We start from the raw sequence: 20,812 nt of genomic DNA on the forward strand, positions 1-20,812 counted from the left end.
CCCGGGACGGGGCGGGGCGGGAGCGGCGGTACCGACCCGGCCGCGGCCCCGCAGCCCCGCCATGTTCAACGTGGAGAGCCTGGAGCGCGCCGAGCTGGGCGAGAGCCTCCTCACCTGGGTGAGTGCCGCGCTCCCGCCCGCGCTGCGCTGGGCCCTGTCGTAGGGACGCGGCGCCGGGCGCCTCCCGCCCTCCCGCCGCCGCCCCGCTGCGGCGGGAGAGGCGCCGCGCCCCGGAGCCCGCCCCGAGCCGGGCTCTGCGGGGCCCCGGGGGACCGGCCTCGCCTTGTCCGTGCCCTGTCTTGTCGCTCCGGGGGTGCCCGCGGCGAGGCCCTGCTCCGCCCGAGCGCTGCCCCCGCGGCGGGCGAACAAAGGGCCGGAGCGCGGCCGGCGAGGCCGAGGGAGCGCCCCCGGAGCGCCCGGGCTGGGCGGGCCAGCTGCGGGCCCTGGCTTCGGTCCCGTCCCCGCTGTGCCGTCCGTGTGTCACTGCCCCGCTCTTCTGGCCCGCCCGCCGCTCTCGGCCCCGTTTCTGACCAGAAGCTTGTATTTCCGCCTGCTTTGTTTTTCTCTGTTTTTAAGCAGCGCTTGAGTCTCGAGAGACAAAATTCCACCGGCGAAGTCGAGGATGATACAGTACAAACCTAATCGGTTGATATATCCGTCCCTGGAGGTCTTCAAGGCCATCTTGGATGGGGCGCTGAGCAACCTGGTGTAAATGAAAGATGTCTCTGCCCACGGCAGGGGAGTTGGAACAAGATTATCTTCAGTGCCCCCTTCCAACCCAAACCATTCTACGATTCTATGATTTTATGCTATGAATCACTTTATCCCGTTTTAATGTTTGGAGGTTGGTCCAAAAACGTCTTCAGGTTACGCTGTCACTCAAAGAGCAGCCAAAATATAGTGGACGTTTAACTGGGTTTGCAGTTACTCTGTAACCTGAGCAGGGACTGTAACACAGCCACAAAACTTTGTATTTCTGTAGCAGCTGATTTGGTGGTTAGTTGTTTCGAACCACCGGGTTTGGTTTTGTGGCGGGTTTGGGGTTTTTTTTCCCCCCTCTATAAAAAAAAATGCCAAGGAAGTACTTGTTTATGAAACTCTGCAGTACAGTTGACTGTTGAAGAGAAACAGAGATTTTCAGGCATCTGGTGTATGAGAGAGCAGAGCTGACTGAAGCTCAGATGGTGATGAGGATGAGTAAGTTCCTGGGGAATGACAGGTTAAGTTTCTCTGTGAAAGTCAAAAAGGATGAGCAAGGGAAATTCACTAATTGTTAGAGGTCAGCAAGTGGCCTGGACATTACAGAAGGCGAGGTTTTGGGGAAGAGTGTGCCTCAGTGCTTCATACAAGTCTGGAATAAGTAACTGAGTTTCTCTTTCCTTCACATTCCTGCCAATTTTTGCATCTTTGTTATGGTTGGCCACTTGTCTTGCTTTTGGTTTTCCGTTTTTTCTCTTTCAGATGTTGGGAATGGAAGTCCCAACATGAGGAATTCGATGTGTGTCAATACTGGCGAAGAAAGGCTGAGTGAGAGGCTCAGTCTTTATAATCTGCATTCCTAAAGCTGTACCTCTCCAGTGGAGTCTGGTCCTCTCTGTAGTAGTGGTCCACGCAGGTCCCTTTACAATTCTCAACTTTGCAGCCCCTCAGATACTGAGCTAATGAAGAAACTAGCCTTATCTTTTTGTGGTCAGCAGAAATAGTAAATCCTCTTAAACAGCTTTAGATTTGGTCAACATGATTCTGAGATGAATGTGTGAAGTTATGGGTTATTTTTGCAGTTTCGTCATTTTTTATGTGAATGTGGCTTTGAAACAGACTCAATAAAAAAAATGGTGATTTCGGAGAGGTGATTTCAGTTTATTCCAGGATACATGAAAATTGCAAAAGAGGCAATGAAGTTTTTTGTTCCTCAATGAAACTGAGTGTTTATAAACAAGATGACACTTTTTTTTTTTTTTTTATTTGTTTACCTGGCCTTCTCTCAAATCCCATAATGATTCTTGGGAAACCGTTCATTTAGATGGGAGAGTAGAGCTGTCTTAATAGCAGTTTATGTGTATCTAGGATGGCCAGCCTTTTCCCATTATACCAGAGAAGCTGGCTGCTCCTGAAAACTGGTTTAGCCTCCCAGATTGCTTGTTTAACATTCATACAGACATACCTAAACAGGTTTGTCTGTGTTTTGAATAGATAAGGCTTTCCACACGTCTGAGAACCTGTTCAACCTAAACTGAATGTTTGCTCAGATGGAATATAGGGTGAGATGAAAGTGTTCCTCCCTCTGCCAACTCATGATTTTAATGAAGGGGAATATCGCTCAGGCCTTTTACCTTGCATGCCTGTGATTCCTGTTCTGGTATGTTTAAGCTGGAGCAGGCTGCTTACCTATGAATATGTTTTGGTTTATTTTTAAATATTTTGCCAATGCCCATTTTTGTCATTGTGCTCCAACTCGGGGTGTGATTCTCATTTTTTTTTTTTTTTCCACCTCTCTTACAGAATCATCAAATGGGTTCATAAATAATTTTTGTTCAGGATTTTAAACAGCTGGGTGAGCTTTGGCTTTCTACCCCTTTAGCAGGTGACCATGATGTTATTTTCAGGCAGCCAGGGTGACTTGAGCAAAACTTAACGGAGGACTGGAGGCCAAATACTGACTTCTCCAAGTTGATGTTTACACTTTAGCAGTGTTTCCAACCTACTGTAATTGCAGAACTATTACTCTACCAAAAATCTCCCGGAAACCTCTTCAGAGACTCTTCTGTGTGCTATGGGATTGTTATCCAAGATGCACTTCAGCCAGGGCAGTTTAGAAAAATGTGGCTGTTAAGGTAAAGCTACAGTAATATTAAAATTGTTTCAGCGTATCTAATAGAGATTCACAACGTCTTTTTTCGTTTAAAACTTATGGATGGTCCACATATGAACACATGGGTTTTTCTTGTTTGTTTGTTTGTTTGTTTGTTTTCTTTTTGCGTAGCGTCAGGACTGCTCGCGACTCAGATACATAGCTAAGGCCTTTCTTAAAACGTGGAGAGCTGTCAAATGTGCCTGTGGCAGTTACACTTTAAAATGTCTTTCTGAAATCGGCGTGGTGGCTGCAGGCTTTTCCTGTGTAACCTGAGAAATTTTCTTTTTTAACGTAGAACTGAGATGTGATACCGAAAAGATTGCTTAGCGTTGGTATGTAAACAGTGGGATTCCTCAGTGAGGTCGCTGCTGAGTGGTTATGAGTAGCAAATTGCTGTGAAGGTGTCATGAAACTTCTTTCATTGTGATGAATATCTCTTATTTTGCTATGTGCTGCCTCCACTGAGCTGTGTCTTGCCTGCTTTCTTTTTTTTTCGAACCCTCAAGGCCGAATATAGTTTCTGTTAAAACTTCTGTGATAAGTGAGAACTTTGTAAACACTGCAAGGCCCCTGCTTTGGCACCTTCTGTTTGAGAAGCACTTCAGCCACTTATGTGATATGAGTCCTTTGACCTTTCTTCCTTTTCAGCTGAAAAATCTCTTCAGTACAGTGTATCTCTGTCTTCTGTGTGGTGGCCTATCCCCAGCTGGAAGGATTTGTCTGTGTTGGTATGAAATATAGAGACCGTGTGAGCAAGTGGTGAAACAGATTTTGATTCCTCAAGAAGGCTGCTTTTAAATGCTTGGTAGGCACCCTTTTCAGAGAGAATCAAATTGCTGGAAATTAGTGGGAAAGCTATTTTCTGCTGCTGTTCAGTTATGTTCTTTTTAGATTTTGTGGTTCTTGATCCTGTGCATCTATATTTTTAAGTACTCTTCCGGTTCCTTGTAGATGCCAAGATCGTAGGCGACTTGCTAAGCCTGTTTAAATTCTTTCTTCTTCCAGTCCTTGATCACTGACCACAAAGCTGTAGGGTTTCATTTTCTTTTGATGATAAAATTGCATCAGCATCTCTTACCTCTTGAAAAAAAAACAAATTTCAGGAGTGTTCGATTGTGCTCATGATGACAGCGAGTCAAGAAGGCAGTTTTTTTGAATTATGTTGCTGTTTAGATAGAAGCAAAAAAACACCCTGAGCTTGTCAGCAGTCATGGATTATGGGTTGAGGAACCTGGCAGATCACAGCCCCTGTAACTGATATGAAGGACCAATAGACTGAGCAACCTTTTTTTATTTTTTTATGACCTCTCACTAATATGGTAAAGAATTTATTGCTCCACTCTTTAAAGGGATAGCTGTTTGAGACAGTGATATTCTAAAGTGTAACATTTGTTGTGCTTGAGGGAGCTGGAGTGTCTAGCACCATTGTTAGGTTATAGGGATTTTTTTAACCTATTGCCAAGAGGTCAAGCAGAAGCAGAGGAACTTCTCTTCAAGATTACATTGTAAACCAAGTGATAGGAGGCTGCTAAGATATGAATACAATAATTAAAGGTAATTAAGATAAAATTTGCATGTGTTGCTTCCTATTTCCCCATCTTTTAAAAGGCAACAAGAGGAAGGAAGACTGAAGACAGAATTTGGACGTGAAGGTATTTTTTGTCATATGCATTTTGACAGTGTTAGATTTTCATTCTTTGGGGCCTTGTCCCAAATTCTGCCTTTTTTCAATTTTCTGCTTTCTGAGGAGCTGTTCTGTATGGTGATACACCTATAGCAGTTGCAAGTTCTCTGGAGAAATAAATATTTAGCTATGATTTAGTATGTGCTCAATTTCAGCTCCCAGTTCTGCCCCCTCATTTTTTGGTGAGGGGTTGCCTAGAGAAGAAACAGACTTTGCTGCTAGGAGCTGTGAACCTTAAACAGTGTAAAGGAAACAACTTTTCTGTTATCTTGTTAATCTTGAGGTGGGAGGTGCAGAGAGAAATCTGTTTCTGTCTTTTCTGAAATACTTAAGCAGTTATTTCAGAGAGATGAAGTCAAACTGCGAATTATGCACAATTGTCTGTGTTATTTGTGAGGTCATTTTTTAAGGCCCTTGAACTGTAAGATGTTGTTCTGTTGTTTTATTCTTCCTTGACCATCAGAAATTTTTGCTGCAATGTGTTTGACTTCTGTAAAGCAAATCAGACTTGCAAGCTGAGTCTTGGGCCTCTCCCCTGCCCTTGCTGCTCTCTGCTTTCTTGCCTGACTCTTGAGTACTGTGATTATTTAGAAAGACTTGCCTAGATTCGGTTGGCTAAGTGCCTCCAGCTTCAGAGCCTAAGTCTGGGGTTGTTTAATCAATTTAATTTGCAAGTCCTAGTGATTAATTAAAAAAAAAACAACAAACAACGAGGTTATTTGCCACACGACAAACTACACTAGCACAAGGTTAAGGCAGGAATGCGTGGCTGGAAGTGAGGGGAAGAGGGTAGTAATGTCCTTGTGGTTATTGTTGCCAACAGGCTGGTAGGTCCTGCCACACAGGAAAGGGAAAGGGATTAACTCCTTCCCCAAACTGCTGGTAGTGGTTTCCCGCCCTGCAGAGTATGCATGTGTTGTTTTTCTTGTTCCCTTACTTCTCCATACGTGACTAAAGTCATTCCTGTGAGTTACTTAATACTTCTGATTCAGGGCAGGGAACAAAGAGACAACATGGAAAAGAGGAGAAGGTGGAGGGAAAAACTCTCCACGGTTAAAGGCGGGGGAGTCGGGCCAGCACTCCAGTCCTGCCTGTGGCAGGCAAAAGCTTCTGAATGAATACAAAGCTGGAGTTGTGTTTCACTGGACTGGCTGGGGCCGCAGAGGGAATGGGAACTTTTCAAAGGGGGCACACAGGAAATGTTTTTGAGTGGTGCAGGTAGTGGAGCAAGTACTGCACAAGAAGATGCATTGTGAATCTGGTGATAATGTGCTTCAGCCCTTGAATTCTTAAGGCTCTTTCACGCTGTTTTAGCTGCAAGCTTCTTTGCAACTGTATACTACACTGAAAGTGAAGTGCTTTGTATCCTCTGTGGAAGTCCTGTTGGAGCTAAATCTTTCAGAGTAGCTAAGTTAAGATATTTAAACTAAACAACAAGTGCATATTTATGGCCCATATGATTTATGTCTTGGGGACAATAGATCTGGGAAATGAGCATCTGTGTTTTATTCATTGCAGAGCTGCAAAGCAGTAAATGAGTTACAGCCTTCTCTACATTCCAGGATTACATAAGATAAACCTTTGAGTGAACTTGTTTGCCATGGCAGCAAGGTATCCATAGTTTTACTTCAATATAAGAATGAGCAGAAGAAAGTGTGTGATTAACTGCAACAGACTTTATGGGGAGTTTTTTGTTTCTTCGTTAGGGTTTTTTTGAGTTTTTATTAATTCTACCACGCTTTTTGTGGCTAGGGAAAAAACAAAAAACAGGACACAAACAGCAGGACTTGATCACTCTGGCACGGTTTGGATGATTTTATTTTATGGACCGTGTCAAAAGATGGCTGCCTTTTTACATGGTGGCTAATGCCTTTTTTAAGGAATCATGGAATTTGGTCTGAAAAATCTTTTTCTGCTTACCTGCATAGTCTCCATGAAGTTCAGGAAAATGTTTGCTGAAATATAAATAAGTAAAAGGAGAAGACTTGAACTGCAAGATATGCTGTTTTTAGTGCTGTGCTATACATTTGTGTTACCAGTTCTAGAATCTGTTAAGTCTGAAATTTCTTATCCTGATGAAAACTTAGTGCCAGCTCCCTCTGGGAGAGATCTGAATCCTGTCTTTTAGCTGCTAAATCTTTCTTACTCCTGTGATCCTATGAGAGCCTGTGTTTCCACACTGATCAGGAAGTTTGTGCAAGTGATATTTAAGTAGAACTTAGTGCTTTGGGATTCATCTTCTGTGCCTTTTGGGTAGAGCTCTTTATTTCACCTGTCAATAGAGACAACATTTCTCTTCTGTATTATAGCTGCAAGAAGGTGGCATCGTGGGATTTAAATAGTTGTTATTCTTCTGTATTTTGCAAGGGGAAAAGTGTCATTTATGTTCACTTTTTTTTTTTTTTTTTGGTGTGTTGTTGTTTAAGTAATTTTAGAAACATGTATAAATTTGGAAAGTTCCTCTGGCTTGCCACTAGCCAAGAAGATAATGGACTTTAATTGGGCTTATGCCATCACATAGAAGCTCTGCCCTGCAGCCTGTTGTTTATTTTAGTATGGATCATTTTGGGCACATTTGCCTGGTGCTATGCAGGTTTCTAGTAGTCTAGCAGTCTTCATTCAGAATAAAAAGAATTTCACTCTTCTGTTCATTGAGCACTGTTCTGCTGTTTGCATTGAACACCTACTTTTAGAGGACAGTTTCATTATCCTCCTTTGGTGACACTTCATGCATCCCAACTGTATTTGTTGGATTATCATCTAGGTTTCTGTGAGTGAGAATGCTGAAGACAGAAGATATGCTGCTCCCATGTTTAATGTTACATCATTTTAAGTGTGTTGTATTGTCATCTCTGGGTAGTAGAGATGGAAATTTTTGTACTCTGATTAGCAGAGGAGACTGGTGGTTCCCATAAACCCTACCATTTGTGATTTTTTTTTTTTCTTTTTTCCATGAGAAGATGTTCCTAGTCTTTAAAGGCTCTTCTGGGGCTTTCTAAAATTCATTGGTGCTTGGTGGAGGGTGAATGTATGTATCCTAGAAATGTAGGTGCATTGAGGTAATGTTTGCACTTTAGCTTGTATTTTGAGAAAAGAAGAGAAAGTGTCAATTGGTAAATACTTCTTTCAAATAAAACATGATGAAATAGTTGGAAGCTTGGAAAGAACTGTTGGTTTATGGTGCTCTGTTAGGCCTTCTTATTATGTATTATATTTTCATTCTATCTTCATTACAAATGCTTTGTAGAATTCTTTTTCATCAGCTGGCTCCTCTGGCTCTCAACAGGAATATATTCATTTTCACCCCAGGAGTTGGTAGGTTAGCTTGTCTTCTCATGGATGTTTCTGAAACAGTTAAACTGAACACCATTCAGACTTGAGACTCTGTTCATTGTATCGTAATGATTTGTCATACTTGAACACTCCAGTTAGCAGCAATTTAGTGGCAATGCCAAGATAGTGCAGTAGCAACTGGCTTACGCTGTCATGGCTCTCTCATCTCCCAAGTCCTTTAGTAAGTAACCTTTAGTCAAGGTGTATCTTCTGCTTTCTGCACTGTGTTTCTGCAAGGGAAATATTTAATCTTTTAAAAATTTGCACTTAGAATGAAGTGTTTTGGTTGAGGTCTTTCATGGGTTTGACCAGTTTAGATATTTGGGGTTAAACACAGTATACATAACATGAGAAGGAAATTAATAAAAAATTAGCATTCAAGTCCTTCCCCCAAAAGTATCCCTTGCCTGGCCTGTAATGTAATAACCTTGCCATTTCACTGCTTGGCTAATTGAGTGCCTGCTGTTATAGCTGGATTGCAAAGTGTCTCTTGAGGTTTTAATAATAGAAGTCTGAAAACCTAAAAATCAGTGGAAACACCCAGAAATTCAAATCCTGGAATAAAACTGTTGCTTATTAGAAATCTGTTTCCCCATTGTTGGTCTCATACAGTCTGCTGTTGTCTTGGAAAGCATGAAAAAATAGCTTATGCCGTGACTGTTCAAGCAGAAGATAGCAGTGCTACCAACTATGAGGAGAAAAATGGGTGAACGAGGATCAAAGTTATGTAGAAGCACGGGATCTGGTTATAGGACAGGAGTCAAATTCTCGTTTGAAAGGTGTGTCTTAATACAAGAATTCAGCATCTGAAGGACAACTGTGTGTGAAGAACCTAGTTAGCTTGCCATTGTGGAAAGAATTTATGTTCTGGTTTCCTCCAGGTATTGAAGCTGAGTAAAATTTGTTTTAATGAGGTTGTTGCAGATCTTGTAGGTAATATGGGGTGACTGTACAAAGACAGAAGTACCCAACCCTCCTTTATCTTCTCTGCCAGTTTGCTCTTTCAAGTGTTTTTGTTAATGGTCTGTGTTACGCATCCAACCCAGTGAGGCTGGTTCCTTTCTTGTCTCCTTTCACCCGCCCCCTTTCCCTGTCTTATCTGTGTGATCTGTATCTTATGTGATGACACAGTATTGTTCCAGGCTCTACATGGCAGCTAGCTCTAAGCTTGCATAGTCAGTTCCAAAACCATAGGAAAATAGTGGATAAATAATTCTAAACTGTCGTTGGCATCGTTTAACCCTGGCTGGAAATTAAGTATCATATGGGTGGTCTCTTATTCCCTCCCTGCTCCTGGACCAGTTGGGAGGAGAATTGGAAAGAAGAGGTAAGCCTTGTAGGTTTAGATAAGAACAATTTAACAATTTAATAATTGGAAAAAACCCACCACTCTGATAAATAACTAATTGGAAACTGGGTGTTACCGTTTGTTGTGTTTGTGCATAAGGTAACCAGTCACACAGTGTTTTATCTGCTAAGAACCACTAAAAATGATTTCAAGTATTATTTCAAAAGAATACTTAAAAGGTTTATTATGCAACTGCATCAGTAATAAAAACCAAACTGTGATATAATCACTGTGGAAAGAGCAGGTCTTTCATTATCTCTTAGTGTTGAGAAGGGAAAGGAGAAATTTTTTTTTTTCTTTGATGTAGAAGGAGGTTGCTTTGTTCGTTTTTTACTTTTTCTTTTTCTTCCCCTGAAGTTTTGGGGAATGCTGGATTCCCCATAATAAGTTTTATCTCAGTTTTCTCTTACTGTCTTTGACAACTGAGTGTTCATCCAGTTCTCTGACCTTCATATCAAAAGCATTTTTCATGGAATACATTTTTGCATCCTATCCCTAGTAGATAACAAATCCTTACTAGTCATATATGTAATTGGGAACTGTAACTCAGATTTTTCGAAGGTATTGTCTCTTCCTGAAGCAATTATTTAGTCCCTGGTGATAACTACCTTTGCATTCAAAGAGTTACTTGCTACTCCTTCTTTTAAGGTTTGTATAAAAATGCTCAAGTTTGTGTCTATGTGGATCAGAGATCTGGTTTAATATCTAATAAAATTAAATAAAAGAACCCTTAGTTGATGAAAAGGTGTGAAGGCCTATTAGAGGCAGTGATTGAGCCAAGTTGTTGGGCTTTTTTCCTCCCTTTTTTTTTTCCAAGAGTCTCTTCTTATAAAATCATAGAATGGTTTATGTTGTAGGGGACCTTTAAAAGTCAAATAGTCCAATCCCCCTTGCCTTGAGTAGGGACCTAATGAACTAGATCAGGTTGCTCAGAGCCCAATCCAACCTTACCAGGGAAGGGTCATCTACCACCTCACTGAGCAACCTGCTTTAGTGTTTCACCACCCTCATCATAAAATAATTCTTCCTTATATCCAGCCTGGGTCTACACTCTTTCGGTTTAAAACCATTATCTCTTGTCCTGTCTCTACAGGCCCTATTAAAAAGTCTGTCCCCACCTTTCCTTTAAATACTGAAAGGCCACAGTGAGGGATCCCTGGAGCCTTCTCCACTCCAGGCTGAACAACCCTGACTCTCTCAGCCTTTCCTCATCTGAGGAAAGTCCTCTGAGCAGTTTTGTCGCTCTCCTCAGGACCTGCTCCAACAGGTCCTTGTCTTTCTTGTGCTAAGGGTGGCGAGGTTTCATGAGAGTAGAGTAGAGGGTCAGAGTTCTTTTGATGAACCAGCCAGGATTTGGTTGGCACATTGATGGGTCATGTCCAGCCTCTCACCCACCAGCACCCCCAAGTCCTTCTCTGCAGGGCTGCTCTCGATCCATGGGTCCCCCAGCCAGTGCTGATAACGGGGGTTATCAGCTGCCCTGACCCAGCTGCATCACCGTGCACATGGCCTTGTTGAACCTCATGACTTTCATGTGGGCCCACACATGATGTGGGGGCTCCATATAGCGATCCTGGGGAAAAATATCCAAGAATCCTGTCGGGGAATGGGAATTAATTGACAGCTTTGTGGAACTAACGATGGGGACTGTACTGCAAAGCACTCAGGAATAAGGGGCAGAGGAGCAGTTCCAGCAGGAAGAGAGAGAAGTCTCCCAGAAGGAAACAAATCACAATGCAGAGGAAGAGCATTGTTTTAACAGGTGTGTTACTGAATAGCTGTTCAGAGGGACTCACACCCACATGCACACAAACATTTGCTTATTTGTCTCCATGGCTGGACTCTGCTTCTGCATTGCCACATTCTTATCATTTTGTCCCTTCTAGAAAATGAACTCTGCTGTTTTTTAGCCATTTTAGGATACTGTAGAACTGTCTGAGAATGGTATAGGAGTTTAACTTTGACATAAATTTGTAAAGATGTTTTATGGAATAGCTTTTGAAGAGAATTTGTTACTTTCATATCTCTGAAGGATATGAAAAGGATGTAGTTCTTTTTTAAAGATTTGAATAAGTGCTTTGCAGCATAAATTTGACACAATTGAAATATACAAGCAAATAAAATACGCTTATTACAAAATTTAAGAGTATGTGTAGAAACAAGTCATCTTAGTTTCAGCTTTTCTTTCTGTTCTTTGTCATCTAACTATGAAAAATATTAGTATTCTCAACGGCATGTGAATCCTTGTGCTTTTGGAACATGGACATCATTTGTGACTATTCATTGGTCACAGCTGAACTTGATCAGCAAACATACTCTGGGGACTTGGTTTTTTTGTCTCTTCGTGGATATCATTGCTGGATTTTTTCCTAATTGAATGCTAGGTTTTTTTCTTCCAGAGTAAAGGAAAGAAAGGAACATTCACCTAGGTGCCTGTTCTCCAAATAAATGTTAAGTGGCATTGCTGGCATGCTAACATGACGTTCCAAAGGTATCGTGGGAATCTGACTATTGTGCTCTTGATTTTTTTGAGGGCCTTCTCTTCAGAAAAGGACCTGCAAAATTTTCTGCTGTTGCATGAGTTGTCTTTTATTGTAAGACACATACATAATAAAGGGTATTTATTGGGAAATGACTCTGACCAGTATTACTGTTTCAAATGCCACTAAAACAGGAATGGTTGTACATTATGTTCAGAAAAAAATTGGTTGACGTATTTATTTATGTACTCTGAAGCTGTAAGAGCTCTTGTAGCATGTCTTGTCTGTGGTGCACATGAGCACCCCTTTCTACAAATAAACCCAGGCTTCTCCTAGGAGAAGGACAGTAGCAGAGAGCATTAGGCAGATACCCTCCAAATAACGTCATCAACATTATTTTCACAGAACACATCCACGTCATTTAAAATTCAGAATAACATAGACCAATTAAAAAGATTGTGCTGAAGTAGATAGACTCTTCTTCTCACCAAGAGAGGAAGGAAGAAAAGAGCTTTGCTTTGTGGACTGTAGTGCCTGTCACTGTGTTGATAAAACACCCTGAAGTATTCAGAACACTAGTAGTGCGTAGACCCATTAGGGCGTAGCAGCACTTGGTTCTTCTCTTCCATCTGATAGTAGGGAATGATTAAGTTTGGAGTGTGTCGCTCTGCATTTGATCTTCTGGTTGTGGAGAGCTGATAAACAATTTGTCTGATCAGTGTTACTTCTAAAAACTGAGTTTCTTACGTACGTTAATTGAGAGAGTGGGTTTTTTTTTTTTTCAATGTATGCTCTGGGAGTACTTGCATGGTCCAGTGACTTTTCAAAGTGGAAAATGTGGTGGAAAGCTAGCCTTTTGGAGAATGTACTACTGTTACTTGTAGCAAAGTTTATTGTGAAAACAAGGATGCTAAGCCCTGTTCTTTTCTTTGATTGCTATTAAATCATGGCTATTAAAGCTTTTTAAACCTAACGTGTACACTTAATGCACTTGTGGAGTTTAATCTGTTCTGTTTGCTACTGGTAGCATTTTTTTAAACTTTTGAAAATTCTTTGACATTGAAGTAAAAGAAGATAACCTTTTCCTTTTTGCCACAGATCCAGACGTTTAATGTTGAGGCACCATGCCAGACCGTGGAAGATTTAACGAGTGGGGTTGTGATGGCCCAGGTTCTTCAAAAAATGTAAGGAATTGTTTACTTAATGAACTAAGTTTTATTATTTGTACATTTTTCTGTATTTACATGTGTTTTAGTTCAGTCTTGGCTGGTATTCCATAAGGATGTGGCTTTTCCTGTGCTTAGATGGTACTTGAAACTGGAACATGACTAATATGATTTTTCTCTGTAGTTTTCAGATAACTAGCTTAAATGAAAAAGAAAAGTTTTGTTTTAGGGAGATGTTTATTCGAGGTGAACTTAGTGAAAATAAGTTGGATTAAAACTAAACTTACAGATTCACACTTAAAGTTGAAACCAGTGCAAGATGAGGTAACTGGCCCTAATCAGTGATGTTAGAATTAGTTTCATGCAATAAAACTTCTGTGATTAACTGAATGGAACTGTCAGTGTAGTGGTGCACAGTTGGAAGTACTTGTCTTTCAGTTTGTTTCCACTACCTCTTGCCTGTTCACTGGACACCACTGAGATTATGTGAGGGTATAAAGAAGGAGCCATCAGGCTATTTATACACAGGATTGGTAAGATCCCACTGAGCCTTCTCTTCTTGAGGCTAAAAAAACAGAACAGCTCACTCAGTCTCACCTCGTATGACAGATCCTGCAGTCTGTTAATCATCTTATTTGCCCTTTGCTGAACTTCCTTGTATGTCCAGGTCCCTCTCATACTCGAGAACCCAGGATGCAGCACTTCAGATGTAGTCTTACCAGACCTGAGTAGTGCCTCCCTTGGCCTGCTGCCAATGATCTTCCCAACACAGCCCAGGTTGTCGTTGGCCTTCTTTGCTACAAGGACATGTTGCTGGAGCGTGTTCAGCTTGGTTTCTACCCAGCTTCTTGTTTGCAAAGCTGCTTTCCAGCCAGTTGGCCCCCAGCACATACTGGTGTATGGTGTTCATTTGCATGTACCTTTGTGAGATGTGTAAGGTTTCTGTCAGCCTGTTTTTCCAGCTCGTCACATTCCTCCTAAATGGCAGCACAACCATCAGGTGTATCAAACACTCCTTCCATTTTTACACTATATGACAAATTTCCCTCTGTTCCATCGTCTGGGTCCCTATTAAAAACATTTAACAGTATTGGCCCCTTGGGTAGGCTGCTAATGGCCTGGGCTCCAGATGGATTTCATGCTTCTGCTCATAAACCTTTGAGCCTGGCATTTCAGCCATTTTTCAGCCCACCTTGCTATGCACTTACCCAAGTTGTGCTTCATCATTTTGTCCAGGATGATGTTATCCTGCTCAGGCAATCTGTAGCAGGAATATATAACAATGTCATTTATCTTGGTCTGCTTGGTCATCCTGACCCATAATTTCTTAGCTGGCTCATATCCATCCGAAGAGAGAGCTCATGCATTCCCACTGCTCTCTCGCATGAAGGGCATCTCCCTTGTCACTGCCTTCTCAGCTTGTTCTTCCTAAGGAGCCTGTATGCATTCATGGCAGCAGCCTTGTCATGGGAGCCATCCTACCATGTCTTCATGATCCCAGTGAGACTGTGGCCTTGTAACTACATGCAGAGCTCTGTTTCTTCCCGTTTGTTCTCCATGCTGCATGCATTAGTGCACAAGCACTCCACATATGCATCCAGTCTTGCTGCATCCCAAGAATGAAGCTTTCCCTGGAGTGTTTTTCTGTAGGCCTTTCCTCATTTATGTGCATATACTTGGGGTGATCCCTCTTCACCCAGCCCTGTTTTGTTGACTGTGAGGTATCTCTTGTTCACATTGTCCCACATTCTTTGTTTTTCAACAGAGTCCACTATTTTGTCACTAAATGTTCCTTTCTCTATTTTTCCTTCTATAAAACTGGTCTAACCGGGTTGGCCAGCCTGTTGGTGAAGATGCATTTGCCCACCACAGTCAGGTGAATCCCATCTCTTCAAAGCAGTCCTTGATTCTCAAAATGATTCAGTGGCCATCGAAACTAAAACCTTGCCAACACCAGTTCACAGCTGGTTGTTGACCTGCAGGATCTCTCTGTTCCTCAGAACCCTCTCACTAACTGATGCAGCTGGGAAGAACACCAGTTGAGCCTTTGCCATAGCTTCGAAAGCCACATAATCACACTGTACTTTCCAGGTTTCTGTAGCTGTACAGCTTGTGCCAAGATGGAAGAGCAGGAAGAGTAATTGTGTAAGAGCTGGACAAGCTTTGGCAGTCTTTCAACAATGCCAGGAATTCAAACCCCTAGCAAGCAGCAACCCTTCTTAGATGATGTTAGTCAGAAGATCAGGGTCCTCCATTGTGCTAACTCTTGCCACTCCCCTCTTGTGTTGCAGCGTGGCTCAGGTTTTGTGAACACAGATGGTTTGTTTGACAGAGCTCCTGGCACCGTAACTGCTGTGAGGACACTGAATCTGTTCTGTAGGTTCAGATCCTCAGGAGCAGGAGCCTTACTGCTAGTGAGAGAAGTTCACAGGAAGAATAAAAGGGGGACGAGGGGAAGTCTCCATGTAGTCAGATATTTCAAAGCAACACTTTTTAGCATGTGGTTCTGAGATAGTGTTTTCAACTGATGAAGTGATGTTTCAAAAACAGATGTAAAATACAAATATTGCATTTCTGTAGCATGATTTTAAAATATTTTCTGTAACAACTGCGGTACTGCCACTGAACACAGAAATTCTTTACTTTGCCTAGTTTATATAGTAAAGATCACCTAAACAATTTATAATTCTTTCTTTATGCCTTAGGTAATGATTTGAACCTGACAAAATTAGTGTTTGACTATCTTACTTTCTGATAGTTGTGTTTTAGATTTAACATTTTGCTTACTTGTGTAATGGATACAGAGAATCTCATGCAGCAATTTAGCAACAATATTGCTAAATCTTGACTTAATTCTTGCTGAGATAAACTTTGAAGAGCAACAGCAGTCTGATCTTGGATTGTACAATAGGAATCACAGAATATGGTGAGTTGGAAGGGACTCACAGGGATCATCAAGTCCAACTTCTAGCCCAGAAGGATACCCCAAGAGTCACACCATGTGCCTGAGAGTATCATCCGAATACTTCTTGAACTCTGTCAAGCTTGGTGCTGTGACCACTGCCCTGGGGAGCCTGTTCAGTGCCCAACCACCCTCTGGGGGAAGAACCTTTATCTGATATCCAACCTTCAGGCCATTCCCTCAGGTCCTGTCACCGGTCATCCCAGAGCAGAGATCAGTGTCTGCCCCTCCTCTTCCCCTCCTAAGGAAGTTGTAACTGCAATGAGCTCTCCCCTCAGTCTCCTCTTCTCCAGCTGAACACACCAAGTACCCTCAGCCCCTCCTCACACGACTTCAAATCAAGACCCTTCACCATCTTCACTGCCCTCCTTTGAACACTCTCTGCCATCTTGATATCCTTCTTACATTGCAGTGCCCCAAACTGCACACAATATTGGAGGTGAGGCTGCCCCAGGTCAGAGCAGAGCAGGACAATCCCCTCCCTCAACCAGCTGGTGATGCTTTGCCTGATGCTCCCAGGACAGGATTGACCCTCCTGGCTGCCAGGGCACTGCTGGCTCAGATTCAACTTGCCATCCACCAGGACCCCCAGGGCCCTTTCTGTGGCTCTGCTTTCCAGCCTCTCATTCCACAGTCTGTATGTTAATATATGAACAATCTTTGGGGGAAAGTATTATTGCTGCCTTTTTTTTTTTTTTAACCAGAAAAGTAGAAGATAAACAATGTATAATAAGAAGTGTAACAGAAGATTGGTCTAATTGATTTTTGAAGTAGGGTTGCAGAATAGCCAAACATTGTCTGTTTCCCTGGATGTGAGAGATTGGAATATAGGTCAGATACAGGGATCAGCATTTGTATAGCTGAATAGAAAACTGATCAGGAGCGTGTTGACAAAGCCATTTTAAGTATTATTTCTTTAAAACAAAAACAAATTCAACCCTACCAATGAAATCCTCTTTATGCTCCTTTGAAAAGATACCACAGGAAGAATGTGTTGGGAATTAGGGAATGTTCAACAATTTGAAGCAAGTCTAGAGCAGGCTTTTGCAGTCTACCCTTCTTTTTATGTAAGGAGCATGGGCAGGTAGAGAAATGTGTAAGAGCAAGACTTAAGGTTATTTGGAAAAGTCATGCAGTGACATTAAATAGCAAAGAGCAAGCACAGCCTGAAAGCACCAGGTGACTGCAAACCTGTCATTTGCAGTGAAAACTTGAAGACTTGTCTTTCACATGAAAATCTGTCAAAAAGGTAATCTTCAAAGGGCAAGTTTATTGTCTTGGCTGCAGACACAAAAGTGAAGTGCTGTTACTCTTATTCCATTGAGAAGGGTAAAGTACTATTTTTGTAATTCATGTTCCTTGGAAATTGGGTGGTTTTCAGTATAGCTGCCTCCTATTTGAGTCTCTTTATCAGTATGTGTTCTTTGAGCCTACTAGTATTAAGAGGTTAATTAGGTAAAGGCTGAAATAGCAGATTAATATATCCAGTGAGAATTTAAAGAAAAAAAAAAGTTCATTAGGAATGAAGAAAATATTGTCAATGAAGAAATCAAATTAAGTGAGGCAGAGCAGTGATGAAAATCTAAAGATATTGGGGTGGTCCAGTGATCTGGATGTATTTCCATAGGAGAGTGAGGATAACGTTTGTTCTGGAAAACCTAACAGTTTGAAAGTGAACTGTATTATTTCTGGGTTTTTTTAACCTCTACCTTAATAGAAAGAATTCACTGGTACTTATGAGGAGAGAAGGTAGTAGTTTATCGTAAGGAACAGTTTTTGAGAGATCCCTAATTTGGGGAATTTGTTGTTTTAGGCATAGAGAAAATGTGCACAATAAAAAACTGTAGGATTTATTGTCAGTAAAATTAAAAAGGGGGAACGTTGCTCATTCATCAACTGATAAAAACTAGCAGTGCCTTGTGCCAAGTGTTCAGAAGGGGCCAAAAGCTTCTTCTGTTGTTCTGAATTCTTTTGTACATAGTTCTCAATATTTTTTAAATTCAAAGTAGCAGCCCATTTGTAGGTAAGGGCCATTCAATCACAACAAATATATCAGAATTCTTTGTAACAAAGCTGCTGCAAGAAGGGAAGAAAAGGTTGCAGCAGAAATTACTAACCCCTTCAGAAGTTTTTCACTTCTGATGTAGTATGTGGTAGAAAATGGCAGAAATGTGTTCTATGTAACCAAGCATGAGCATTTTGCTTACAGTCTCAGTTGTTAATAAAGTTATTGGTAAATCCCTGAGGGACGTTTTCTTTCTTTATAGCATAAACCTTTATCTTCAAATTTCAGGTTAAAGTACCGTTGAATGAAATTCTCCAGTGCTGACTATATTGTCTTGGAGGAGGAAAATCAGCCTAAGCTTTAGCTTACTTTTTTTTTGTGTTATTCTGTAAGGTTCACTGTGTGCTTGTTTTCAGATGTGAAGGTTATTGGTCCTGACTCGCACTGGTATGAAATACAGTAAGATAAGATGCCTGTACATAATCAGTGTTGATGATTATTTTACAGAGTGTTGTTGTATTCCAGGAGAAAGACTGGAAACAAAAGATGTTTAAACTGTCTATGAGTAGACTGTCTGCCTAAAATCATGTAGCTTATGCTGGTAGAAGTGCCATAGCTAGCTTCTGAGTTGCATCCTTATTTTCTTTCTTTCCTTTTTTTTTTTTTTTTTTTTTAGCCTTCTCAGATGTTCTTTATGTTTTTACTGTCCACTGGTATCCCTAGAACAGCATAATTTCCTGTTTTATACTATGTTTTAAAATTTTCCTTTCATCTCACTCTGGAATCTGCTAGTACCAGGTGTCCCTCTTGTTTTGATTCTCCCTTCCTGTGTCATACTGGCCTTGGTAAATGTAAGAGATGGTTTGTATTTTCATCTGTGCATCGTGTCCTCTTAATGAATTATTCATTTGATATATTATACATTGCAGCACACTGTGTATGTTTTGACACATGCAGAACACAAAAGCCATGCTAATACATTATTGCTGGGGGAGGGAATTTTTTGTAAACAGACGTTTCTTGAAGCAGTTTACTGTACCACTGTCAAAATGAGTAATAATCATGAGTTATACTACATGCTCTGTGGGTTGGTTTTCTTCAGAAGAGTATTTCTGTCTCTTGGCATCTGTGATATGGAGAGATGACTGCTTAAATAAAGGAAAATTTGCATACAAAATAAGATGGAGATGGTATAAATGAGCACTGCTGAAAACATCACATGGAGTGATAGAGCATTATCAACAGTGCTCTGAAGAAAAGTCCCAATTATCTACAGTGCTATTCAGATACTAGGCAGCAATCAACTAATACACAAATAACTTTCTAAACCTGAAAAGTTATCCAGTGCAAGAGATGGTCTAAGTTTGGATCTAGGCTCAGGAACTTATTGAATTCAAAATACTTGGTTCATGAACGAGTCATCTCCTGGTAATGGTTGTGTTCCATCCACTGCCCTTGTTTCGTGCAGTGATTCTTCAAAATGAGATGTCAGGTTTAGCTGTGCAGTTCTCAACACACATTTTTTGTATTTTCTTTGGTGATGCTTTTTCAAACACCATAAGAATGACACTGTTGTTTTCTAATGACACAGACTAAGGCAGTTAAAAAATTCTGAATATGATTGAATCCTGATTCCCAAAAATTTAGCAGAGGAAGACTTGTTTGCAGCAAGGACTGTGAATGACCTAACATCTAGAAGCCCCTTTTAAAAAGTATGTGTAGAAATCCTTGTGGAATAGCTTTTATTTCAGATTTGATTTCCAATAGTTTGATATATAGAGAAAGCGTTTCTCTTGGTATTAATCATGAACTTAATTGGACTTTCGAAGACAGAAATGAAATTATAAGGGCAGGTGATTTATTTGAAGGAGAGGATCGTCTCTGTATTGGTGTTGATACCCAACCTGTTGCTTATCTGCTTATTGTATTCCTGGTAAAGTGTTTTTCCAGTGCAACTAATTATTGTGTAACCTGTATGAAGGTTCTCTAAGGGCGGTTTTTGGTGCTATTTTGACAATTTAGAAATAATTTGGAGACATCTATTTAACTAGTAATTAAAGCTGTTCTTCCAGATATATGTTTGCTGATGCCATATTAAAGGAAAGGAAATATGTTGTAATCCTCACCAGAAGACCTGTAACAAAACGTGTAAAAATAGCAATGGGAATGTATCAGTAGAGAAATATTGCTGTCTGTGATCTTTCTCCATTGCTGTGTATTGTAAATGTAGTACTGCTTGCAGACCCTGGTGCATTGTGAAGACATTGTGGGAAAGGTGGAATACAGGAGATGCTGGGCATCGGGTACAAAGTGTGGCTGCAGAGTCTGTGCCCTAATAAAGTACCGGTGCAATTGCTGATTTACGGTATATATGATATAAATGTTATTTCACTCTCCAGGCATGTTCAGAGTTTTCTTGAGCTTTTGCCAAGAGATCTCATGGCATCTTACCCCTAAAAAAAAGAGCTCAGTCCAGAACCCTTCTATCTGTAGCGGGTACAGCAGTAAATCTAATAGTACTCAGTGGAAAATGCAGAAGTATGAGTCCAGAAAATAGAATATTTCATGTGGAAGTGTCACCTGGCCTACCACACTGACTCTTAAGAGCCTTTTGCTAATAAAAAAAATAGAAAAGGTGAGCTTTTTTTTTTTTCACTCTGAACTGTATTATCTTTATATGTTGGATGAAATATGAGCCATTCCTTATATTATATTGACCTACTCCTTTAACTCTTTTCACTGTATAAAGACAGCATATGTGTTGTTCAGTCTCAAGCTTTTCATTTAAGAGTTGAGTAGCTGTAAGCAGTGTACAGCAGTAGGGATCCACAATATGTGGGAAAGTATTTATTTTTAACACTTTCCAGGAGTGCAACTAAATATTGCTCCAGCCCCAGAGGAGAAATTAGAGGTAGGATTTATGGAGGAAAAAGCGGCATAATATGTTCCAAGTGCAGCAGCTTTGTCAAAAGCATTAATT

The 20,812-nt window shown here is 40.9% G+C and overlaps 1 protein-coding gene across 6 annotated transcripts in view; it reads left to right on the forward strand.

Annotated features, from left to right (window-relative positions):
- The first annotated feature begins 6 nt into the window (after positions 1 to 6).
- HOOK3 (hook microtubule tethering protein 3) overlaps positions 7 to 20,812 on the forward strand; it is an 81,536-nt gene continuing 60,730 nt past the window's right edge. For 5 of the 6 annotated variants that reach the window (XM_027652971.1, XM_027652972.1, XM_027652973.1 and 2 more), the window contains exons 1-2: positions 7 to 118; positions 12,798 to 12,883. In XM_027652971.1, coding sequence (XP_027508772.1) covers positions 62 to 118; positions 12,798 to 12,883 — 143 coding nt within the window. In that variant the 5' untranslated portion in view covers positions 7 to 61. Of the gene's footprint in view, positions 119 to 12,797; positions 12,884 to 20,812 lie in introns of those variants that run through there. The other variant, XM_027652976.1, reaches the window with a different exon arrangement.

The sequence above is a fragment of the Corapipo altera genome, unplaced genomic scaffold (genome assembly GCF_003945725.1).
Source record: "Corapipo altera isolate COAL_440 unplaced genomic scaffold, ASM394572v1 61305, whole genome shotgun sequence".
NCBI lineage: Eukaryota > Metazoa > Chordata > Aves > Passeriformes > Pipridae > Corapipo > Corapipo altera.